Source organism: Bos mutus, chromosome 4 (genome assembly GCF_027580195.1).
Source record: "Bos mutus isolate GX-2022 chromosome 4, NWIPB_WYAK_1.1, whole genome shotgun sequence".
In the NCBI taxonomy this organism is placed as follows: Eukaryota; Metazoa; Chordata; class Mammalia; order Artiodactyla; family Bovidae; genus Bos; species Bos mutus.
The window spans coordinates 544,466-564,158 of NC_091620.1; the positions used below are offsets into that span (position 1 = coordinate 544,466).

The following is a 19,693-nucleotide window of genomic DNA, read 5'->3' on the forward strand; positions in this document are numbered from 1 at the left end:
CCTTTTCTCCCAGTAGGGGAGAGCGCCCCGCAGCCCCCCTCCCCCGCGACCCACACACGCAGACACTAGGCCAAGAGTGAAAACTTCACAGTTATTTAATCTGCACGTGTTCCAGAAAGCTCCCTCCACCCATCCCGACTCCCCTTCTCCAGCCCTTCCCAGTCCTCGGGTCCCCAAACCAGCCAAGGAGCGATCCGGGACTAAGAGGTGCCCAGGTCCTCAGCCTGAGCCCTAAGGGCCCAGGGGCGTGGCCCGGCTCTGTCCAGGGCCAAGGCAGCGACAGCAGCTGTCTGACCCGGGGTAGCCCACTGTCAGTGGGCGCTGAGGGCCAGCTGCCCGGGGAGGTGGCCCAGAGCCATGAAGGTCACAGGGAGGGGCCTCCGCCGATCCCCGGAGTGCTCTGCCTCGCAGCGCTGGGCTCCAGGGTAGCGGGAAGAGGCAGGTCGGAGAGGCGGGCCTGGGCAGACAGCAGCTCCCACCTTGTCGTTGCGAGCAAGATCCGGAGGGGCCGGCGGCGTGGCCAAGAGCCCGTGGAGGCACTACGGGCGGTACATGGCAAAGGCCAGGAGGCTGAGGAGCAGGGTGAAGCCGGCCAGACCCAGAGTGGCGGTGAGGGGAAAGAAGGGCCGGTACTGGATCTGGCAGTACCAGAGCAGAAGCAGCAGCAGCAGGAGAAGGGGCAGCAGCAGGCTGCCTACTTCCAGCCCGGAGGGGCCTGGCTCGGACCCCGGCGGGCAGGGCGGGAGGGGGGGACCCACCCGTGTGGACACGTGGCAGTGGAGGACACAGTTGGGAGGGAGGTGAAGGCTGCCCAGGGTCTGGGTGTCGTCTCCCAGTAGCTGCCCTTGGTAGATGAGTCGCACGTGCTGTTCCCGGCCGGGAAACTGGGTCCTGAGGAGAGAGGGACCTGGGTAATAGAGCGGGTCTCAGGCACTCCTGGCCCCTGGTCCGGAACAACTCTCCTACCCTCACCTCTGGCCTCCACGGTGTGTTGGGGGGGTGGGGGGTCATACAGTGTGTGACCAGGACCCTCAGTTTCCTCATCTATAAGAGGATCTCCCGGATCTCTGCTGGCCCTTCTAGGACTGTGATCATCCCTGTCCCACTCTTTAGCACTTCCTTCCTGTCATCCTCACGGCTTACCTTTTCAGGGAGCCAATGGTGTCGTGGGGCCAGGCTCTGGCCACCTGCTCAGAATCATTGAGGAATTTCAGTCGAAGTACCAGGGGCTCCTGGGGGGAGTCCGGAGGTGGCGGCGTTGCTGCAAGCCCCACGCTGGGTTCTGGTGGTGCTGCCTGACCTCGGTGTCTCAGGCCGGGGGTCTCAGCTCCTGGGGCCTCCCCTCTGATGCTGTCCGTGACCGCCATGGCTTCGCTGGGCTGCGTTGGTGTTGGGGTCCCTGACGGCTGGGGCAGTGGATCCGCGCCCTCGGCAGTGTGCGTTGAGACCCAGGCGAGAGCCAGCACCAGAAGGCAGGCAAGCGCCGAGAAAAGGATGGTCACCTCATCACCTACCCCTTCAATCAGGGCCATGGCACCTGCCTTGCCCGCCGCACTACCGAGCTGGAGAGGCACAAAGAACCCGTGAGCGGCTGGCTCACCCGCCAAGAGCCCTCTGAACTTCAGGGGGCCCCTGACCCTACCCCACCACAACTCTCCCACAGTCCTCATTCCGCCCAGTTATCCCAGCCCTACCCTGGGACATAACACTGCTCTAATAACTGGCCACCCCAAACTTGCCCCACATACCCCTTCCCAACACCAAATCACAAGTCCTAATTTTCTGTAACCTAAATTTCAGGTCTTTAAGCAGTTCCGCAATTCACCCAAACCCTATTCCGAAGTCAGAGCTTTGACCTTCTAAGCAACCTCTCCCTTAAATTCAGCCCCCACCAAACCACCCCAAAGCTTACCTATTCTTCCCATTTAGGTCATCTCAAAGTTTATCTACTCCTTTGCCTATTTCACGGCAAAGCCTATCTATTAATACCGCTCCATCGCTAAAGTTTCTCCAAGGGGAAGAAAAAAGGTCTCTACACACTCGCACACCGACCCCTTACCATTCAGCCAACCCCCGCCCGCAGCACAGGACGGCTTCCCAAGGCTTCCCCATGCCAAATGTCAAACTGCTTCCCTTTGGCAAACTGGAACCTCCGAGGGTTCCCACCCCCAACCCTAGCCCCCACCCCAACTCGGCGCCCCCTGGTCCACTTAAACCCCACCGGAGGCGTCCCGACCCCGCGCCTTCCCTGGGAAACCTCTCCAAACTCAGCCTGCTGCAAGACCCCTGATCTCTCCCGGGAACCCAAGACTTTGCCCTCCCCACCTCCATCCTCCACCACCCTTCGCATCTTCCCGCCGCCCGCCCCCACACCCCGAGTGGCTGGCGGGCGCGGGAGATCCAGGGGCGGGGCCAGTAGGGCCAGCTGCTGGGGCAGCGGGGTGGTGCGGCCAAGGCGCAGGGACTCACCGCCCGGCTCCGCCAGCTCCATAGCGGACCCTCGGGCACTTCCGGGAGGGAGGTGGCGAGGTCGCAGACACCTGAAGGCACCCCCTCCTTCCCCGCCGCCGCCCGGAGCATTGTGGGTCTTGTAGTCTGGAAGGATGCGCAGTCCAGCGTTCTGCGCTGCGGACCCACGTGCGGGGTTCCCAGCCTGCGCCCAGCGCCCACAGATCGCTGAGGGGCTGGCGGCGGCGGCGGCTTTGAGGTTGTGGTAGCCCGCAGAGGTTCGAGGCGAGGTGGGGTGGCGGGGGGCAGCAGGATCCTCTCCCTCGCCCGCGGGCAGCCAGGACGTGTATCACATCAGAAACCAATGTCAGCTGGTTTCTGGCTAAGCCTGTCATATCACCCCCCCCGCCCCACCCCCGTGTTTGGTGATGCAGTCTTTGGGGAGCGCAGGTGGACCCTATGCCGGCCTACTCTTAAGTCAGAGTGGACCCTCCACGTTGATTCTTCAGCCCAGAGCCCAGTATCCACGGGCTGTACCCCCCTGCCCCCGCCCCCAAGGCTGACTGAGGAGATGGGTCTTCAGGGCTGGCCATGGGAGGCTTCAGTTCAGTTCAGTCGCTCAGTCGTGTCCGACTCTTTGCGACCCCATGGACTGCAGCACACCAGGTCTCCCTGTCCATCACCAACTCCTGGAGTTTACCCAAACTCATGTCCATTGAGTCGGTGATGCCATCCAGCCGTCTCATCCTCTGGGGGGCTTGGGGCTGCCTTATTTACCTGGCTCCTCCTCCACTGGGCTCCTGTAAGACTGTGTGAGGAGCATGGACTTCGGAACATGGCAAAAAATTCTGACCCCTTATCCTGTGCTTATCAACTATATGACCTTGAGTGCGTTATTGAATCTATATGAACCTAAATTTCTTCATTCTTAAAACTTACCTCGGAAGACAATTGTAATGGGGGAAATTTGGTGTTTTATTAAAGAAGTGTGAAAACTGTATAGAGGATCTGTCACACGGTAGATATTTATTCACTTAGAATGCTTCCTCCCCTAAAATTTGGGCTCAGAAATTGGATCCTTAGAGTATTGCTGTACAGGCGACATTGAGCCTCGTGTGGCCTGAACCAAGCTAATTTTTATGGGTTTTCCCTCCTTCCTTTGGGCTCCTATAGCCACAAACTTTATAGGTCAGTCTTGATTAAAAGTAATGTACCCTGGTGCCCTCATAGCCTATACCTACTTATAGGAGCAAACACTCCAAATGTTGCCTTGGGACTGTCAGTTTAGACTTACAACATACAGAACTATTAATAACTTATCTCTAGTTCCTTCCCATTTATCCATTTATTGTAGAAGTATTTATTAAATGTATACCATGTGCTGGGCACTGGGTCAGACTCTGGGAATACAATGGCGAATCAGACTGTACTCCTGCTCTCATGTAGCTAATGTACTAATACAGGACACAATTAGCCCACTAGTGCTAAAACAGGTGTGTGCCAACTGCTGGGGCAACACTTTTGAAGGGCTCTTTACCTTCAGCATCTCTCCTGGGAAGTACCTACTGCAACCTCTTGCTTTCAATTTTAATTAAGCATCTAAAATATATGTTGGGTACTGCTTTTAGACTTACAGAACATCAGGCTAGGTGATCTGTCCAACCACTATATTTTTTCAGATGAAACCCAAAGAGGGTGAAAGACATTCTTCAGAACAAGCAGGTAGGTAGGACTCACACCTCTCTGGAGCTTGGGAGGCCCCAAGGTGTTGATTAGCTTGCACCAGGTTCTTTGGAAGGTTCAAGATACTTAGAAAGGTGATTAGGTTGGTACTAGGGTCGAGTGGTGTGGGTAGCTTAAATGGTGGGCAACTTTATGCTGGGAAAATACCCAGCTTGGGTATTTTGGAAGTGGAAGTGTATGTAAAAAGGAATGGTATCTGTCAACTGCGCCAGAGGACATTGGGGTAGAGTCCTGGGAGGCTAATTGGCTGGGACCTGGGTTCTGCACAAGCCACCTCTTATGGGTTTAGGAAAAGTTGGGGGGAAGGGGGTGGCTAGTGAATCTGCATTCAGCTTTAGCAATGAGGATGCAGAAGAACTAGGACATTGAAGGGGACTTCCCGGCCCCAGGAGTGGACAGGAACACAGGATGGACAAAGGAGAGAAAACAAGGAAAACTGAGGCCACCATGTGGACCCTGGTGAGTGTCTTAAATGGGGTGAGTGGGGGAAGAAGGCATAATATTTGATTCTTTTCTTCCTTCCCCTTTCCAAGGAGATCCAACAGCGTTCACTGAATCCTCCACCAGTTCGGCAGTGGGGATCTTTTAGGAGAGGCTGGAAGATAAGAGAGAGGACATTGTTGTTTCAAGTGTCATTTTCAAGGGCCCCGCAGATGAAGGTCTCAGGAAGAACTGGAAATAGAAACCAGGGACCCAGATTCCCAGCCTCGGTGTCCGCAGCCGGCAATGGAAAGTCCAGGGAGGGCCTGAGAAAGAACCCTGAGTTGGCGTGGTCTCTAGCGGTGACCTCGGGGCCCAGGGACAGGGGAGCCTGTGCCGCACGGATGGCAGGACAGTGTAGGCGAGGCGCAGTTGGGTCCGGGGCGGCGACCCTCCTCGGCCCACCAGCCGAGTTCATCAGCATCCCGGCACTGCCCGGAGAACAGACACTCCACCCAGACCAGCGCAGGGGGGCGAAAGCGACAGCTGGGCGGGCAGGGCAGCTGTCTCCTCCAAGCGAGTGGCCCTCGCAGCGGGTGTGGTGGGGGTTGAAAAGGAGGCGGAAGGGCCCAGGCTGGGTGGGAGGGGCCGGCCGCCGGGGCCGAGCGCGCGACTCGGGGGTGGAGGCTGCTTCGCCAGCCAGCTAGCGAGGGGCGGGGGCGTTGGGGCCCGCGCGCTGGAGGGGCGGGGGCGGCGGGGAGGGGGGCTCGGGCTGCGTGTGCCGGAGCCGGCGGGGGCGGTGGTGCGTGCGCATGACGCGGGGGGGAGGGCCCGGGCCGCGCGCTCCCGGTCCCGTTGTTGTTGCCGCTGGAGGCGGCTTCCAGGCAGCGGGATCGCGGCGCCGGGGAGCGCCCGGCAGCAGCGGCCCCAGCGTGCGCGGCGGCGCCTCCTGGCCTCTGCCCCCAGCCCTCGGCCCCATGCACTAGCCCCGCGCCGCCCGCTCCGTAGTCCCGGCCCCGCCAGCCCCGCGCGCCCGCCCGCCGCCGCCGCCGCCGCAGCGCCGCCCCGGCCCTGGCCGGGCCCGCCTCGGGCCCCGCGGCTCCGGAGCCATGAACTTCCAGGCGGGCGGGGGACAGAGCCCGCAGCAGCAGCCGAGCCTGGCGGCGCCGGGAGGCAGCGGCGGCGGCGGCGCGGGGGGCGGCGGGCAGTTCGGCGGCGCAGGGCCGGGGGCCGGGGGCGGCGGCGGCCCCTCGCAGCAGCTGGCCGGCGGGCCCCCCCAGCAGTTCGCACTCTCCAACTCAGCGGCCATCCGGGCCGAGATCCAGCGCTTCGAGTCAGTGCATCCCAATATCTACGCCATCTACGACCTGATCGAGCGCATCGAGGACCTGGCGCTGCAGAATCAGATCCGGGAGCACGTCATCTCCATCGAGGGTGAGCGGAGCCGGGGGCTGCGGGAGCCGGGGCGCGGTGGCCTCTGCGGCCCCGCGGGCCCGTTCCGGCCACGCTTTCCCGGTCTGGGGGTCCTCGCGCGCCTGAGGTCGGGTCACGCGGTTTGTCGATCGCTGGCGCTACAGATCCGGCGGCCAGGCTTCGCCATTTCTCGGCTGGCGACACTTTGGGGCTGGGGGGCAGGTCCCGGGCCGGGGGACACGTTTTCTGATCTGCGTGCTCCAGGCTGTGAGGGTGGCGTCGCTGCGGGAACGGGTGTGCTTGGAGCCGCGGAGGTTCCGGGGCCCTGGGGCCCGGTCTGGTCGGGCATGGCCCAGGAGGGTGGGCGCGGCGGAGGGCCTCGGCGGGCCAGGAGGTGGGGCCGCTGCCGGAGAGGCGTCTCAGCTGCCGCCCCAGCCCTGCCCGCCTCGCAGCGGTGAATCGGAGCCTACCGTTAGTGGATGGCAGCGTTCCCGGGCCCGGCGCCCGCGGGCCCCGGAGGGTGGCGCTCCCCGAGGCCCTCTCTGCCGACGCACACCCCGCACGCCGCGGCGGCTGGGAGCGGGGCAGGCCTGGCGCGGGGCTGGGGCACCGGGGGCCGCGTGAGAGGCCTCGGCCGGGCCAGTGTCGCCTTCGCTGGGTCCAAAGCGCGCCGGACACCCGCCGCTGCTCTCCAGGGAGAGGCTCCAGAGGCGAACTGGGGGCTCCTGGGCGCTGACCGACCTCCAGGGACTCCGGTGCCAGGTGTCGGAAACTGGAACCGTGGGCCACTTAGTTACCCAGCGCTCCTTTCTCTAGGCTCTCAGGCCTGGACTTGGCAGCCGAGGGGCAGAGGAAGTTGGGGCACACTGCTGGCAGATGTGCCAGGACCCCTGGTGTGGTGGGGACAGGCAGCATCAGCAGGCCCCCACCTCTTAGGCGGCATGGTGACCTTTGAGCGCCGGTGGGGCAGATGGACCTGGGCCTGGGCCATCTGCTTCCTCCTCCCTCTCCTTTCCCTTTGAAGGCTGTCACCCCCCCAGCAGGTGGTGGGTTCAGAAATGCCAGGAAAAGGCAGGGCCTTTTGCTGAGGACCTGGAGTTGATGGGAAGGGGCCTGTCCACTACTGGGGCCTCACAGGAGGGCCCCACTGGCATCTTTCTTTGTGTGAGGCTCTGGGGATGGGGTGTCCTTCCCCTGAACAACCCCTGTCTGCTTTTAGGGGTCCCCACGGCTGAGGAAGGAGTCGTTGGGCTTTTGGCGGGGGTAGGGGACCTCATTTAGAGCCGGAGTCCCGCTCTGTTCTTGACATGGTCCCTTCTGACTTCTTCCTGTCCCTTGCCCAGCCCTTGCTCATCCCTCTCCAGGCTGAGTTCACTGTGAACTAATTAGGTGACAGAAGAAAAAAAAAAAAACTCATTAGCTTGGATCTGAGTAAATGGCCTGAATCATCGGTGTGGCTGGGGACCAGGAGGTGGCATCTGTGTAAGCCAGGGGCCCCCAAAAGAGAGGAGATGACCAATTTTTCCTCCTCGGTCTGAAGAGGTGGGGCGGGGAGAGCCGCCATTCCCTGTGGCTTCCCTCTTTCCCCCCAAGGAAGTAAGTGCCCATCATCAGTGCCCAGATGCCTCCCTCACCCACCCCCCGCCCCCTACAGGCCCTTTTGGAGGGGGAAGAGGCTTGGTGGGACAGCCATGGGGTGGGAGGTGTGGAGGAAGGCAGGCCAAGCAGGGAGAGGCAGGAGTCTCAGCTGGACGCCGCCTCTAACTTCCGATTCCTTAACAGCGATCGCCCACCCCTGCTCCCCAGCTCAGGAGGTCTCTGGCCAAGCATCTTCTATGATGTGCAAGCCAGTGTTCCTGGGCCACGCTTGGGTATTCACCTCCGTCCTGAATCCAACACGACAGGCAGAATTTCCCCCTTTAGAGCCCACCCCCGTGACCAACTTCCCCACTGCGGTTTGGAAGTACCCTGCTTTCTGTCTGCCACGCCTGGAAGCTCCGTGTCACCATCTCGGATTCTGGGACCTGGTGTCTCATTGTCACCAGGCCCAGCTGCTCCTCACACATCCATTCCCAGCTCTTCTGGTCTCTACTTCCCTGCTCTTTCTTGGCGAGGCCGCCTCCCTCTTTCCTCCGTGCCCCCCCCATAGCCCCCCCCCCTTTTTTTTGGCCAACCTTTCTCCTGGAACCCATCTTGATTCTCCACCTCACCCCTGCTTTCCCACTTATGTCGCCCTAGCTTTTCCACTGTAGGCAGGCATCAAAAAGAAGAAAAAAAAGCCCAGAAAACTCCTTCTTCAATTTCTGCCCTATATCCTTCCTTTCGCCATCTGCCAAACCATATTGCTGCTGTCCTGCAAACAGCATCCCCGCCTCCCCAGCGGAGGGCAGGGTGGGGGCAGCTTCACAGGCGGGGCGTTTCCCTGCTCACCCAGGGAGCCTGACCCGAGACCCCGCCAACCCCCTGCCAGAGCCCCCGCAGACCTGGGTTGAGAGGCTGTTACATAAACACATCCATCACCCGGGAGGCTGACCCTATGTTTACTAGACATGGGCCTCGTAGTGGCAAGGGATGACATTTCCCTCGTGTGGAGTAAGCCTCACTCGGTGGTGCTTTGGTGAAGGGTGTTCATCCCAACCCTGGAGGTGACCGGGGAGGTGTGGTCAGGGGTCCCTTTGGGACTGAGAAGGCTCTGTGGCACCCTGTCTTCCTGCCCTCTCTCAGCCCCTCTGAACCCTGTGGCCAGGGCAGGAAGAAGCAGAGGAACTCTGAGCTTTCCTGTGTTTCAGGACAGGATCTGGAGGGAGGGAGTTCCTTTTCCCTCCAAAGGCAAGGAAAGAGAGAACCTGTCCGCTGTTAGGCCTTACGGAATGTATGAGGGTATCATCAAGAGCCAGGATGGATGGGGAGATGGCTCACCACCTGCGGAGCCTCTGGGCCACCCTCGCCACCCTGGTGGGGGCACCGAGGCTCGGAGGAGTTGGGGACCTGATGGTGTGCCCTGTGTCCTAGAAAGAGGGCCACAGAGGATCTGGGTCCAGATGGGGACAGCCTAGGCGCACGGGACCCAGGCGTGCTGGGCCACGTGAGCCGGGAGCTGGGATGAGCTGTTGGGAAAGGCCACCCCGGGGTTCCCGCGGGTGGCCTGGAAAGGCAGGCTTGTCCCTGAGTAGCCCTGAGCTCAGGGAGGTCTGCCCGTGTGACACCCGGCCAGGAATCAGACTGTGGTCCTGGGCAGCTATTCGTCAACTGGGTAACTTGTTCCTATGGCTCTTGGTGTTCCTGCAAGTTTTGGGGGCTTTTTTTTGAGATGTTTTAACTTATTTTAGTTTAAAAGCATGTTTTATCAATGTAATTTGTCTACAGTGTGAAAAAAAGGGTTCGTCGCACAGTCATGTCCGACTCTTGGCGACCCCATGGACTGTTGCCCGCCAGGCTCCTCTGCCCATGGGATTCTCCAGGCCAGAATACTGGAGTGGGTGGCCATTCCCTTCTCCAGAGGATCTTCCCAGCCCAGGGATGGAGCCTGGGTCTCCTGCCTTGGAGGCAGATTCTTTACCATCTGAGCCACCTAGGGAAACCCCTATTATAAAATAAAACTTCAGGACAGTGAAGCCTCCAACTGCTGAGCCGGCGCCCAGGAGTGTGGTCCTGCTGGAGACCTGGCTTGGGGAGTGGCCCCCAGGATTGCCCCAGTCCTCAAGCTGCGAGGCCACCATGAAGAGGGAGGGAGTGAGGAGCCTGGCCTCTGCTGGGTCCAGGCCTGCCTTCCTCCAGGGGCTTTTAAGCAGTGAAATTCCTTGGTCGGGGTGACACATGGCTGTCCTGTTACCCCTCACTCACTGAGGCATTGTCTGCCTTACCTCCATGGGCTCCGGGCTTGGTAACATTCTAAAGGGACTCAGATAAAAAGAGGTTTGGGTGTTCCTAGTTCAAATCCAGGCCAAGGGGAGAAGGTGGCCCGGAACTGTGGGCAGGGTGGTCAGAGCCTCTGCAGCTGCAGGTCTCCCCAGAGCTGTAGATTTTGTCCCTTGTTGTTTCCTGTCCTGTGACCAGATCCCAGCAACAGCCCTGTGATGTGGAGAGAAGCACTGGGTCCATTCTGGAGACAGAAAAGCTCTGTCCTGAGCTGATTCCCTTCTCCTGCTCCTGGGGACAGGCATTCCCCAACCTGCTGATAATACGTGCCTGCAGGGCTTGCTGCCTCCAAGAGATCTCACTTGGTGGGTTTGGGATGGGGGCCCAGGGTGTGTAACGTCCCCTGGGCCATTGTGGTAATTAGCTGCTTTGGGGAATGCGTGCCTCGTGGGGGACCGGTTATTGAGGACTTTGCACAAAAGAGCTCTAGGAATTCTCAAAAAGAGGATATTGGTGTGGGTGCCAGGGGCCAGGGAAAGCTGCATTTGTTCCAGATACGTGTATTAGCTCCTGCGATGTGGCCCAGTTGCATCTAGCACTGCGGAGAGCAGGAGGGGAGGGCGGGGGCTGAGCCAGCACTCTGGACACTGAAGGTGAATGGATCAGCCCTTAGCAGATCCCAGAGCGGGGACTGGGAGTGGCAAGAGTAAAGCCCAAGTTTTAAGAAAAGCAGGGCGAAGATGAGAGGCTGGGAAAGGCTTGTCAAGCCCCCAAGCCTGCAGGAACTCGGTGTGGGGAGCCTGGAGATGCCCCCCCACCCCTCACTTCCAACCATTTAGTCCTTCTTCACTGCTTTCCAGCTCTCTGCCAGATTTGGAACACAGTCCATGTTCCTAAGCACGCCTATGGCTGGCATGTACCATAGCTTTCTTCTACCATTTATTCATGCATTTATTTGTTTTTGGCTACACTGAGTAACATGTGAGACCTTGGTTCCTTCACCAGGGATCTGCAGTGGAAGCTGGAGTCTTAACCACTAGACTGCCAGGGAAGTCCTTACCATTTACTTCTTTAATTCAATGTGTGTGCCGGGCACGGGGTCTGGTAGATGCTCTGTGCAGAGGGAGCAGGTGTGCAAAGGCAGCAAGGGATGGGGCTCAAGGAGCCACAGGCTGGTCTGTGTGCCTGAGCACTGAGTCTACAGGGGGAGGACCCTGGTGTAGGAGTTTTGAACGTTTAATCCTCTTATGAATTCATTTACAGCTCACCTTGTTCCAGGAGACCACTCAAGGTGGCACTTAAGCCTGCAGGAGATAGGCAGTCACTGGAGGGTTGAAGCAGGAGCTGTCTGGCAGGTGTTATCTGAAAGCAGGTTGGGGCTTCCCTGGTGCCTCCGATGGTAAAGAATCTGCCTGCAATACTGGAGACCTGGGTTCGATCCCTGGGTCGGGAAGATGCCTTGGAGAGGGAAATGGCCACCCACTCCAGTATTCTTGCCTGGAGAAGCCCTATGGACAGAGGAGCCTGGTGGGCTACAGACCAGGGGGCCGCAAAAAGAGTCAAGCACAACTGAGCGATTAACTCTTTCCCTTCTCACTCACATTTGAGAATGAACTCTCCATTTGGTGCCGGCTGGACCAGAGGGCACAGGGCCACAGGGAAACCAGGCAGGAGAAGTGGATGAATGAGCTCTTAGTGTCCATGCCATGCATTTGGCCGTGAGCCCTTCCCAGCTGCTGTCAGCGGGCCTCTGATCTCAGAACCTCAGGAATGGAGGGAAGAAGGAGACCCTAGCCTGGGGGAGCTGAGGCTGAGGGGGGCCAACCCAGGGCCCTGTGAACTGAGGGGCCTGTTCAGCATGGCCTGAACACCTACCCAGGACCCTTTGGCTTGCCCCTATTCTCTGCAGGTAACGCGATTAAACAGAGAACAGAGGTTTTCTTGAACCAATTGCATTCTTCCTGACGTCTGGCCGGCTTCCACCACGCAAGCCAAGGGCGGCTAGTTTGGCTCAGGGAGCTAAGCTCTGGGATTATGGAAGCAGGAAGGAGAGGTGACCTGAATCACCTGCTTTGAGGATGTGGACCTTGGGCTATGCGGTGTCCCACCAGTGAGCATTCCTCGCCTGCCTGCTGGAGATTGTCATGAGGCCTCTGCCGTCCCTTGCAGTCTTCTCGGGTATGCATATATCATCCCCATTTTGCAATGAGATTGCCTAGGACTTAGAAGAGCGTCCCTGATGGCTCAGAGGGTAAAGTGTCTGCCCGCAATGCGGGAGACCCCGGGTTCGATCCCTGGGTCCGGAAGATCCCCTGGAGAAGGAAATGGCAACCCACTCCAGTATTCTTGCCTGATGAATCCCATGGATGGAGGAGCCTGGTAGCCTACAGTCCAAGTCACATCCCCAAGACTGCCCAGGGACTCTGCCTGGTTTTCCAGTTCCAGGCCTGGGGCTCTTCCCCTCACATGGATGGACTGATTGAGCTCTGCTGGGCCAGGCTGACATGCAGTCAGCTGTGCTGGGTGCTTCTCAGGCAAGCTTTTGACCTGGAGTTTCACCTTTGGAAGCTTTTAAAGTACAACTTAAGGGCGATTCAGAGCTCTTCTCTCCTGCCGTAGTTTTCTTCTGGATGTCTTGTATGCCCAGCTGAATGATGCCTTTTGGAGAGGGGCTCTCCCTTCTGGGAGCAGCGTGGATACTGCGCGTGGTAGAAAAGATGCTCAGTCAGGAAACACTCCAAAATATTTGAACATCTAAAAAATGTAAGTATATGTTTAAACAGGGAAAATAACGCCTGCTTGTTAGAACACATTCCAGTGTGAAAGGAAGCAGAAACACCCTACCCCTCCCCGGGGCACCTGCTGTCTGTCTGATGGGTATCTCCGATCTGCCTCCTCTCCTGTATCTATCTACTATATCTAATTACTCCACGATCAATGATATTATTGCCATTTCATAGCAGAAGTGGGACTCTGGAAAATACTCCACTGGGATGAAAGGAAACCAGAGCCGCAGATTCATGAAAGGCCTCTGTGTTCAAGCACCTGTCTGGCAGCTCCCCGTCGGGGAATCCGGAGACGGGGGGTCTCCTTCCTGTTCTGCAGCCGACTAGCTGCGAGAACTCAGGCCCCCAAACCTCCCTCCCCACCCTGGCCTGTCCTCCTGATCCTGGTCCTAGCCTGTGGGCCATCTCAGTCTTGGATTCCTGCTCCATGGAGGACAGATTCCATTCAGTGTGAGGTTCCGAGCTTGCCTACCTGTGCGCCACGTATGATACACGCTGCCTGGCACAGAGTGAGTGCCCGGTACGGGCTCGTGGTGATCTGAGAGGCTGCGTGGTGCCCAGGGCAGGGCTGTGCAATCAAGCCAAGTCTGCTGGCGCCTAGATCTTTGCACACTGAGATCTTTACACGCCTAGATCTGTTTATTCCCTTTGGACAGATTCCCAGAAAGAAGAAAACGGTAGGGCCGTTGGGCTCACACGACCTTTTGGGGACTTTGGCCACACGTGCCACAGTACCCCGTAGGCAAACCCTTCCTGTTTTCTGGGGCAGAGACTGCCTGTTCCCTGCCCCTACCCCCTCCACCTGAAAAGAGAAGAGAAAGGATGAAAGGGTTTTGTGTGTATTTGATTACTAGTGAGAGTTAAGATTCAGCAATGGTTTTTTGATCACTGTATTTTGTTGAATTTCGTTCACATCCTTTATTCGTCTTCCCCGTGGTTTGTTACTCTCTTGCTTAACACGTGTTGTCGTTTAGTCGCTCAGTCGTGTTTGACTCTTTGCAAATCCGTGGACTGCAGCATGGCAGGTTTCCCTGTCCTTCACTATCTTCCAGAGCTTGCTCAAACTCATGTCCTTTGAATCGGTGATGCCATCAAGCCATCTCATCCTCTGTTGCCCCCTCTGTGTCCTCAATCTCTCCCAGCATCAGGGTCTTTTCCAGTGAGTCAGCTCTTTGCGTCAGGTGGCCAAAGTATTGGAGCTTCAGCATCAGTCCTTCCAATGAATAGTCAGGGTTGATCTCCTTTAGGATTGGCTGGTTTGATCTTGCAGTCCAAGGGACTCTCAAGAGTCTTCTCCAGCACCACAGTTCAAAAGCATCAATTCTTTGGTGCTTAACCTTCTTTATGGTTCAACTCTCACATCCATACGTGACTACTGGAAAAACCAGAGCTTTGACTAGACGGACCTTTGTTGGCAAAATGATGTCTCTGCTTTTAATACGTGTGGGACAGTTTTAATCTCTGAATTCAGAGCAGGCGTACATTGCTGATTGCTGGAGGTCAGCTGCGGTCTGGGTCTCTCTGGCGGCCCTCTGACACTCCTGGGGCCCTGGGCACCAAGATGAGTGAGCCCACACCACGTGGTCCCAGAGGGACGTGCCTTTGCTGTTTTCGTGCCTGTTTATAGTGTGTATTTTCTTTCTCTTTCTTGTTTGTCAGTGTCCCTCCTTGCCACTGTTGGCGCGCCCGCCCACAGCAATTTCTCTTTTGCCTTTTAATTTGATGTTTTGATGGCTTGCGAACCTGGAGCCCAAGCTGGTAGAGTGGGATTTGAGCCCAGGCATGGCCTCTCTGAGTGTGTTTGTGTCTGTGTCTGTGTGTGCGGCGGGGTGGGAGCCTGGGAACTCTGGGGGTCCTGCTCTGCTCCTGGTGGGAGGGCCCAGCCCTTCCTCTGCGTGTGGTCTCTTCCAGGGAGGGGTTGACGCGCTTGGACTCTTTTGGTTAAACAGGCCCTAAACGAAGACCCTTTGGTGAGAAATGCTTTGAAGATTTGGTGGCTTTCAGTCCCCTCCGAAGCCCCCACTTATCTTGGTTATTGTTTCCAGACTCTTCTAGACCTTTTTACATCAGATGATGCGGTAGAATGGAGCCTGCTGCCTGGATTTGGATTCCTAACACTTAGTAGCTGTGTGATCTTGGGTGAATTCCGTAACCTTTCTGTGCCTTGGCTTCCTTGTGGCTAAAATGAGGGTAACAAGCACCCATCTCATTGCTGTGAGGATGAAGTGTATTAACACGTGCGAAGTTTTTAGACCAGCCCCGCTTGTGTTCACAGCGGCTCCAGCCTCTGCAGGGCTGGGGCGATGACTTGGTGAGGTCATCACCTGCCACTGTGGCTCCGCAGTCACCCTCCCTGAACCCAAGTGGGCAAGTGGGCAAACCTGGGGAGCAGAGTTGGGGGTAGGTTGGTCCAGCTTGGCAGACGCTGGGCAGGAGTGCTTGGTCCCATCTTGTCTGAGGTTCCAGCTGATAGACGCAGACGCTGGACCACAGCTGGTCACAAGGCACCCAGCGTTGCTTTCCTCTGACTGTTTGCCTGTCGATTAGTGTGTTTCCTCTAATTCAGCACCAATTACATATGCGAGTCACGTGTAAATTCAGATTTTCAGGTAGCCATAATGAGAAAGTAAAAAGATGGGCAAGAATGGATACACGTGTACGTATGACTGGGTCCCTTCGCTGCTCACCTGAAACTGTCAGAGCATCGTTCATCGGCTGCACCCCGATACAAAATAAAAAGTTTAAAACAAAAGGGAAAAGGAAATCAACTTTAATGCTGTGTTTTATTTAACCCATTGTATCTGAAATATTATCATTTCAATGTACAATTAATATAAAAATATTTAATGAGCCATCTCACATTCTTTTTTCAACAACGTCTTCAAGCTCTCCTGTTTTACACCCTCAGCGCCTCTCCGTTTAGACCGGCCACATTTCACATGCCCAGGAGCTGCCGGTGGCTCTGGTATTGGAAGAATGGCTCTAATTTTATCCTGTCAGATAACGAAAGAATACCTGTTTGTTGGAAAAATTGAATATAGAAGTATATCCTTTTGGATTCATCTTCCTGAAGTGTTACATTCGAAAAATTTTTTTAAAGTAATGTGACCTTCACGTATGTCCTGCTGTTTTCATTCAGTCAGCAAGCACTCCTTCACCACGCACCTGCTCAGGCCACAGTGATGGGGAGCATACAAATCCATCTAGAAGTGTTACTGAACTCGCAGTGGCTTTTTGTTAGCGCAGATTTTCTTAAAACCTGAAAGTGTAACCAGCGTTGCGGGGGCTGGGGCACTAAACGTGTTCCCATCGAGGGAATTCTCAGATTTCGGAACCGAGACTCACAGAGTTCTGCTTAAGGTGGAAGGTGGGGAACGAGCCCAGGCCCCGCTCTTTGGCAAGATGCGGGAGGAGAGGGTGGGTGTCTGGGGAGAGAGCACGTCCAGGCCCCTCTGAGTCAGCGTCTTGGTTGCGGATGGCTCTGCCCACGAGCTGCAGCATGGCTCACGTCACTTGGGTTTGGTGGTTTAGCCCCACGTGGCTGCTGCGCTGCCCTACTTAATGTCCCCGCCCGCCCCCTCTGCATCACGGCCAGATAATCCTGAACCCAATCCTGACCTGAGTGAGGGGAGAGAGGGGGCGGGAAGGGACTCTCCCATCTGCCGCTGGGCCAGCAGCGATGGTGGGCCCGACCGGAAGTGGACGTGCCAGCCGCGAACCGGGTGAATGGCACAGTCAGGGACTGGCTGACCTCTGCATATCCGCCTCGGGCTGGATGGAATAAAGTGCTGGATTGGGAGGTGTAGCCTTTTAGGGGAGAGTGAAGTCGCTTAGTCGTGTCCGACTCCTTGTGACCTCATGGACCATAGCCTGCCAGGTTCCTCCATCCCTGGGATTTTCCAGGCAAGAATACTGGAGTGGGTTGCTGTTTCCTTCTCCAGGGGATCTTCTTGACCCAAGAGTCGAACCCGGGTCTCCCGAATTGCAGGCAGACTCTTTACCATCTGAGCGACTAGGGAATCTGCTTAGGGGATAGGGTGCTGATTGTGTAGCCAGTGGTGCAGGCCAGAGACAGTGGAAGCCACCTACGCGGGATTCAAGGTCACTGAGGAACAGCTGGGTGGATGAGGCCCCCAGCTCTTTTCTTGTCGTGGTGGGGGCCTCCTTCCAGCTCACAGAGCAAAAGCGGGCTGGGTGATCCTGCCAGCCACGTCCCCCTCAGCCGTGACCCCCGGTAGTGGTACTGGGACAAGTCACCAGCAAAGCTGCAGTGTACCCCTCACCCCATCCTGGCGTCGCAGGCAGGAGCTGTTTTTGTAAGGCTTCTTTTTCCTTCTTGGTCTGTGTTCTGTCTTTGTGCTGAGTAACATGTATATAGAACAGCGGAGAGTTCGTAAACAGACACATATGCTCAGAAAAACACGTGGAGCAGTCAGGCCCCTCTCAGCCCGAAGCCCTGGTTGTTGAATCCCTCAGGCCACTTCCGGGCCCTGAGATTAGGGAGCCCACCCCCTCCCCTCCCCTCCCCCTCTCCTCCCTCTCCCCTCCCCCTCCCCCTCCGGCTTGGAGATGAGATGCTAGTGGAACCGCCCAGGAAGGAGCATCCCGAAGTATTGCAGCAATAAACACCACCTCCCTTGCACCAGCTCCCTGTTAACCTTTGTCCAGGGAGCCAGCAGGGAACATGCCGATGGGCCGGGCTGGGCAGCCTTCTGCCTTCAGGAGGCCCTTGGGTAAGCCTTCCTGAGTCCCCCTCCAGCCAGCCTAGAGAAGACAGAGGTCGTCACCCTGCAGAGCTCTCTGCTCCCAGCCTGTCATTCAGAGGGGACATGCCATCCTGAGCTGGTGCCTACAGGCACCTCACCTCCCTCCCCGGTCCCCATCACCTGCTGGCTAGGGCCCTGGGGCTGCACTCTGCTCTGTGGGCTCCGGGGGCACTTACTGCCCTTTCCCGGTGCGAAGAGCTGGGCTGTAAAGCCGCCTATCTCCAGCTCCATCGCTCTCCTTTCTGGTGCAAGGCCCTGGTCTGTCCTCCGCCCCCCATCCCCCAAGACTCCCCTGACCTGGTCCCTTGTGGGCCTGGAGCCGTGTGTGTCTCGCCCCTGCTGGTCCCGAGCTGGTATCCACCCGACTTGCTGTCTCCCTTCTGGATGCTGAGCTGGTGGCAGGCGGGCCTCGGGCCCCCAGCCCAGCAGAGACTGGTGACCGGGGCCCTCCCTGCTCGGTTCAGAGCCCAGGAGCCCTGTGGGGCCTGGGGGTCTCTCAGGGAGCCCGGTACCACCTGTAGCAGCCCGGAGCAGCCAAGGATGGGGAGAGGGGTTGTCAGGGGCCTGAGGTGGAGTTGGGCTGGGAGGAGGCCGTCTGTAGCAGGGCCCAGCTTCTTCCAGGCCTGTCCTCCCGGCGGCCGAGTCTGGGCCGTGTGCTCTGCGTCCGGCTCCAGCCCGACCTGCACCAGCATGGCCCCCAGGTGACCCCTGGAGGAGGGTGGCAGCGGCGTGTGGAGTTCTCTGTCCTCTCCTTCCTCCTCCAGGGCTCAGAGCTCGGTCAGAGCTGCCAGGTCGTGGAGAGCTGGGTGTCTTGCTTTTCAGCACGTCGGCCAACGCAGACCTTAAACACCCCGCAGATGTGTGGGAGCGGCCGTCCTTCCACCTGGCCCTGGAGGGCGGTGGAGACAGGAAGGTGGTCACATTCTAGCCCACTTTGTGACCCTCACCCGCCACCAGCGGGCCTGAGACCAAGGGAGGGACACCAGCCAGCATCTGGGTCTCAGGTGGGTGCAGGGGGGCGGACAGGCCCTGTGTGGGTGGGTGGAGGGGCAATCTGGTTGAGTCCAGGCCGAGGGCACCGGTGACATCAATACGGAGACCCTGACCCAGGTCCAAACAGCTTAACAGTGACTCGCTGAGGGGGCAGCGTGCCCGGGAGACCCAGGAGAGAGTCCTTCCTCTGTCTGCAAGGGAAAATGCGTTCTGGAGGATGAGGGGGCTGGGCCGTCCAGGTCTGGGAGCTGTGTGTGTGGTGGTGGGGTACGGGAGGGGCAGGAGGGGGAGGCCCTTCTGGATTCTGAACCAGGTGCCCTGGACACTGTCACTGCCTTTCCTTCTGGTGAAAAAGTGAAAGTTGTGAGTTGCTCAGGCAAGAAGACTGGAGTGGGCTGCCATTCCCTTCTCCAGGGGGTCTTCCCGACCCAGGGATCCAACCCAGATCTCCTGCATGGCTGGCAGATTCTTTACTGTCTGGGTCGGGGAAGCCCTTCCAGTGAGTGAAAGTCGCTCAGTCGTGTCTGATTCTTTGTGACTCCTATAGTCCATGGAATTCTCCAGGCCAGAATACTGGAGTGGATAGCCTTTGCCTTCTCCAGGGGATCTTCCCAACCCAGGGATCAAACCCAGGTCTCCCGCATTGCAGGCAGATTCTTTACGATCTGAGCCCTTCCAGGGTGCCCCCTAAACTTGATCAAGGGTACAGTTGATTTCTGCAGCAAGTGGGCTATAGGTCCCAGAGCAGCTCAGCCAGGAGTGGGCTGTGTGGGGGGGGTCCCTCTGCTTCTGAGCAGGAACGGTTAGATACCAAAGATAAATCATATTTCTCAGAGAGTGCGCCACGTGCCAGGGAGGCGGGTGGGAGGGGGAGCCCCGCGGCGTGCCTGGCTGCCGTGAGAGGCGCTGGGAGACACTGTTTTACCGGAGTCGTGATCGTATTAGGAAAATCGCTGGCGTCGTGTGTTTTTAAACTATTCACAAGTGCCACCCCACACTCTAGCACTTTGTTTGTGCGGCAGACGTCGTAAGAATGACAGCTTTTGCTCTGGTGCCGGGGAGCGGCAGGTTCTGGAGTAAGGGGTGGCGCATCGGATCTGTTTCCGCTGCGTGTACCCCTCCGTGCCTGCTGGTGATTGTTGAGACTGCCTTGGGGTGTTGGCGCCCCCACCTTGCAGATGAGGGACCCAAGGCCCACAGATGTGACAAAGGGAGGATCTGGACCTAGGACATCCGGTCTCACATGCCGGGCTCTGAGCCGTCACG

At 57.9% G+C, this 19,693-nt stretch overlaps 2 protein-coding genes across 5 annotated transcripts in view; one reads left to right on the forward strand and one right to left on the reverse strand.

The window, feature by feature from the left end:
* Positions 1 to 78: 78 nt before the first annotated feature.
* Positions 79 to 2,630, reverse strand: TMUB1 (transmembrane and ubiquitin like domain containing 1). Its single transcript, XM_005907802.2, has 3 exons — positions 2,470 to 2,630; positions 1,144 to 1,562; positions 79 to 891 (listed from the first exon to the last, which is right to left on the reverse strand). Exons 1-3 carry the CDS (start codon positions 2,578 to 2,580, stop codon positions 540 to 542), a joined length of 882 nt encoding a protein of 293 aa, XP_005907864.2. The 5' UTR covers positions 2,581 to 2,630; the 3' UTR covers positions 79 to 539.
* Positions 2,631 to 5,413: 2,783 nt separating this feature from the next.
* Positions 5,414 to 19,693, forward strand: part of AGAP3 (ArfGAP with GTPase domain, ankyrin repeat and PH domain 3) — a 56,609-nt gene continuing 42,329 nt past the window's right edge. For 2 of the 4 annotated variants that reach the window (XM_070368898.1, XM_070368901.1), the window contains exon 1: positions 5,415 to 6,045. In XM_070368898.1, the coding sequence (XP_070224999.1) occupies positions 5,721 to 6,045 (325 nt within the window). In that variant the 5' untranslated portion in view covers positions 5,415 to 5,720. Of the gene's footprint in view, positions 6,046 to 19,693 lie in introns of all 4 variants that reach the window. The other 2 variants (XM_070368896.1, XM_070368900.1) reach the window with 2 other exon arrangements.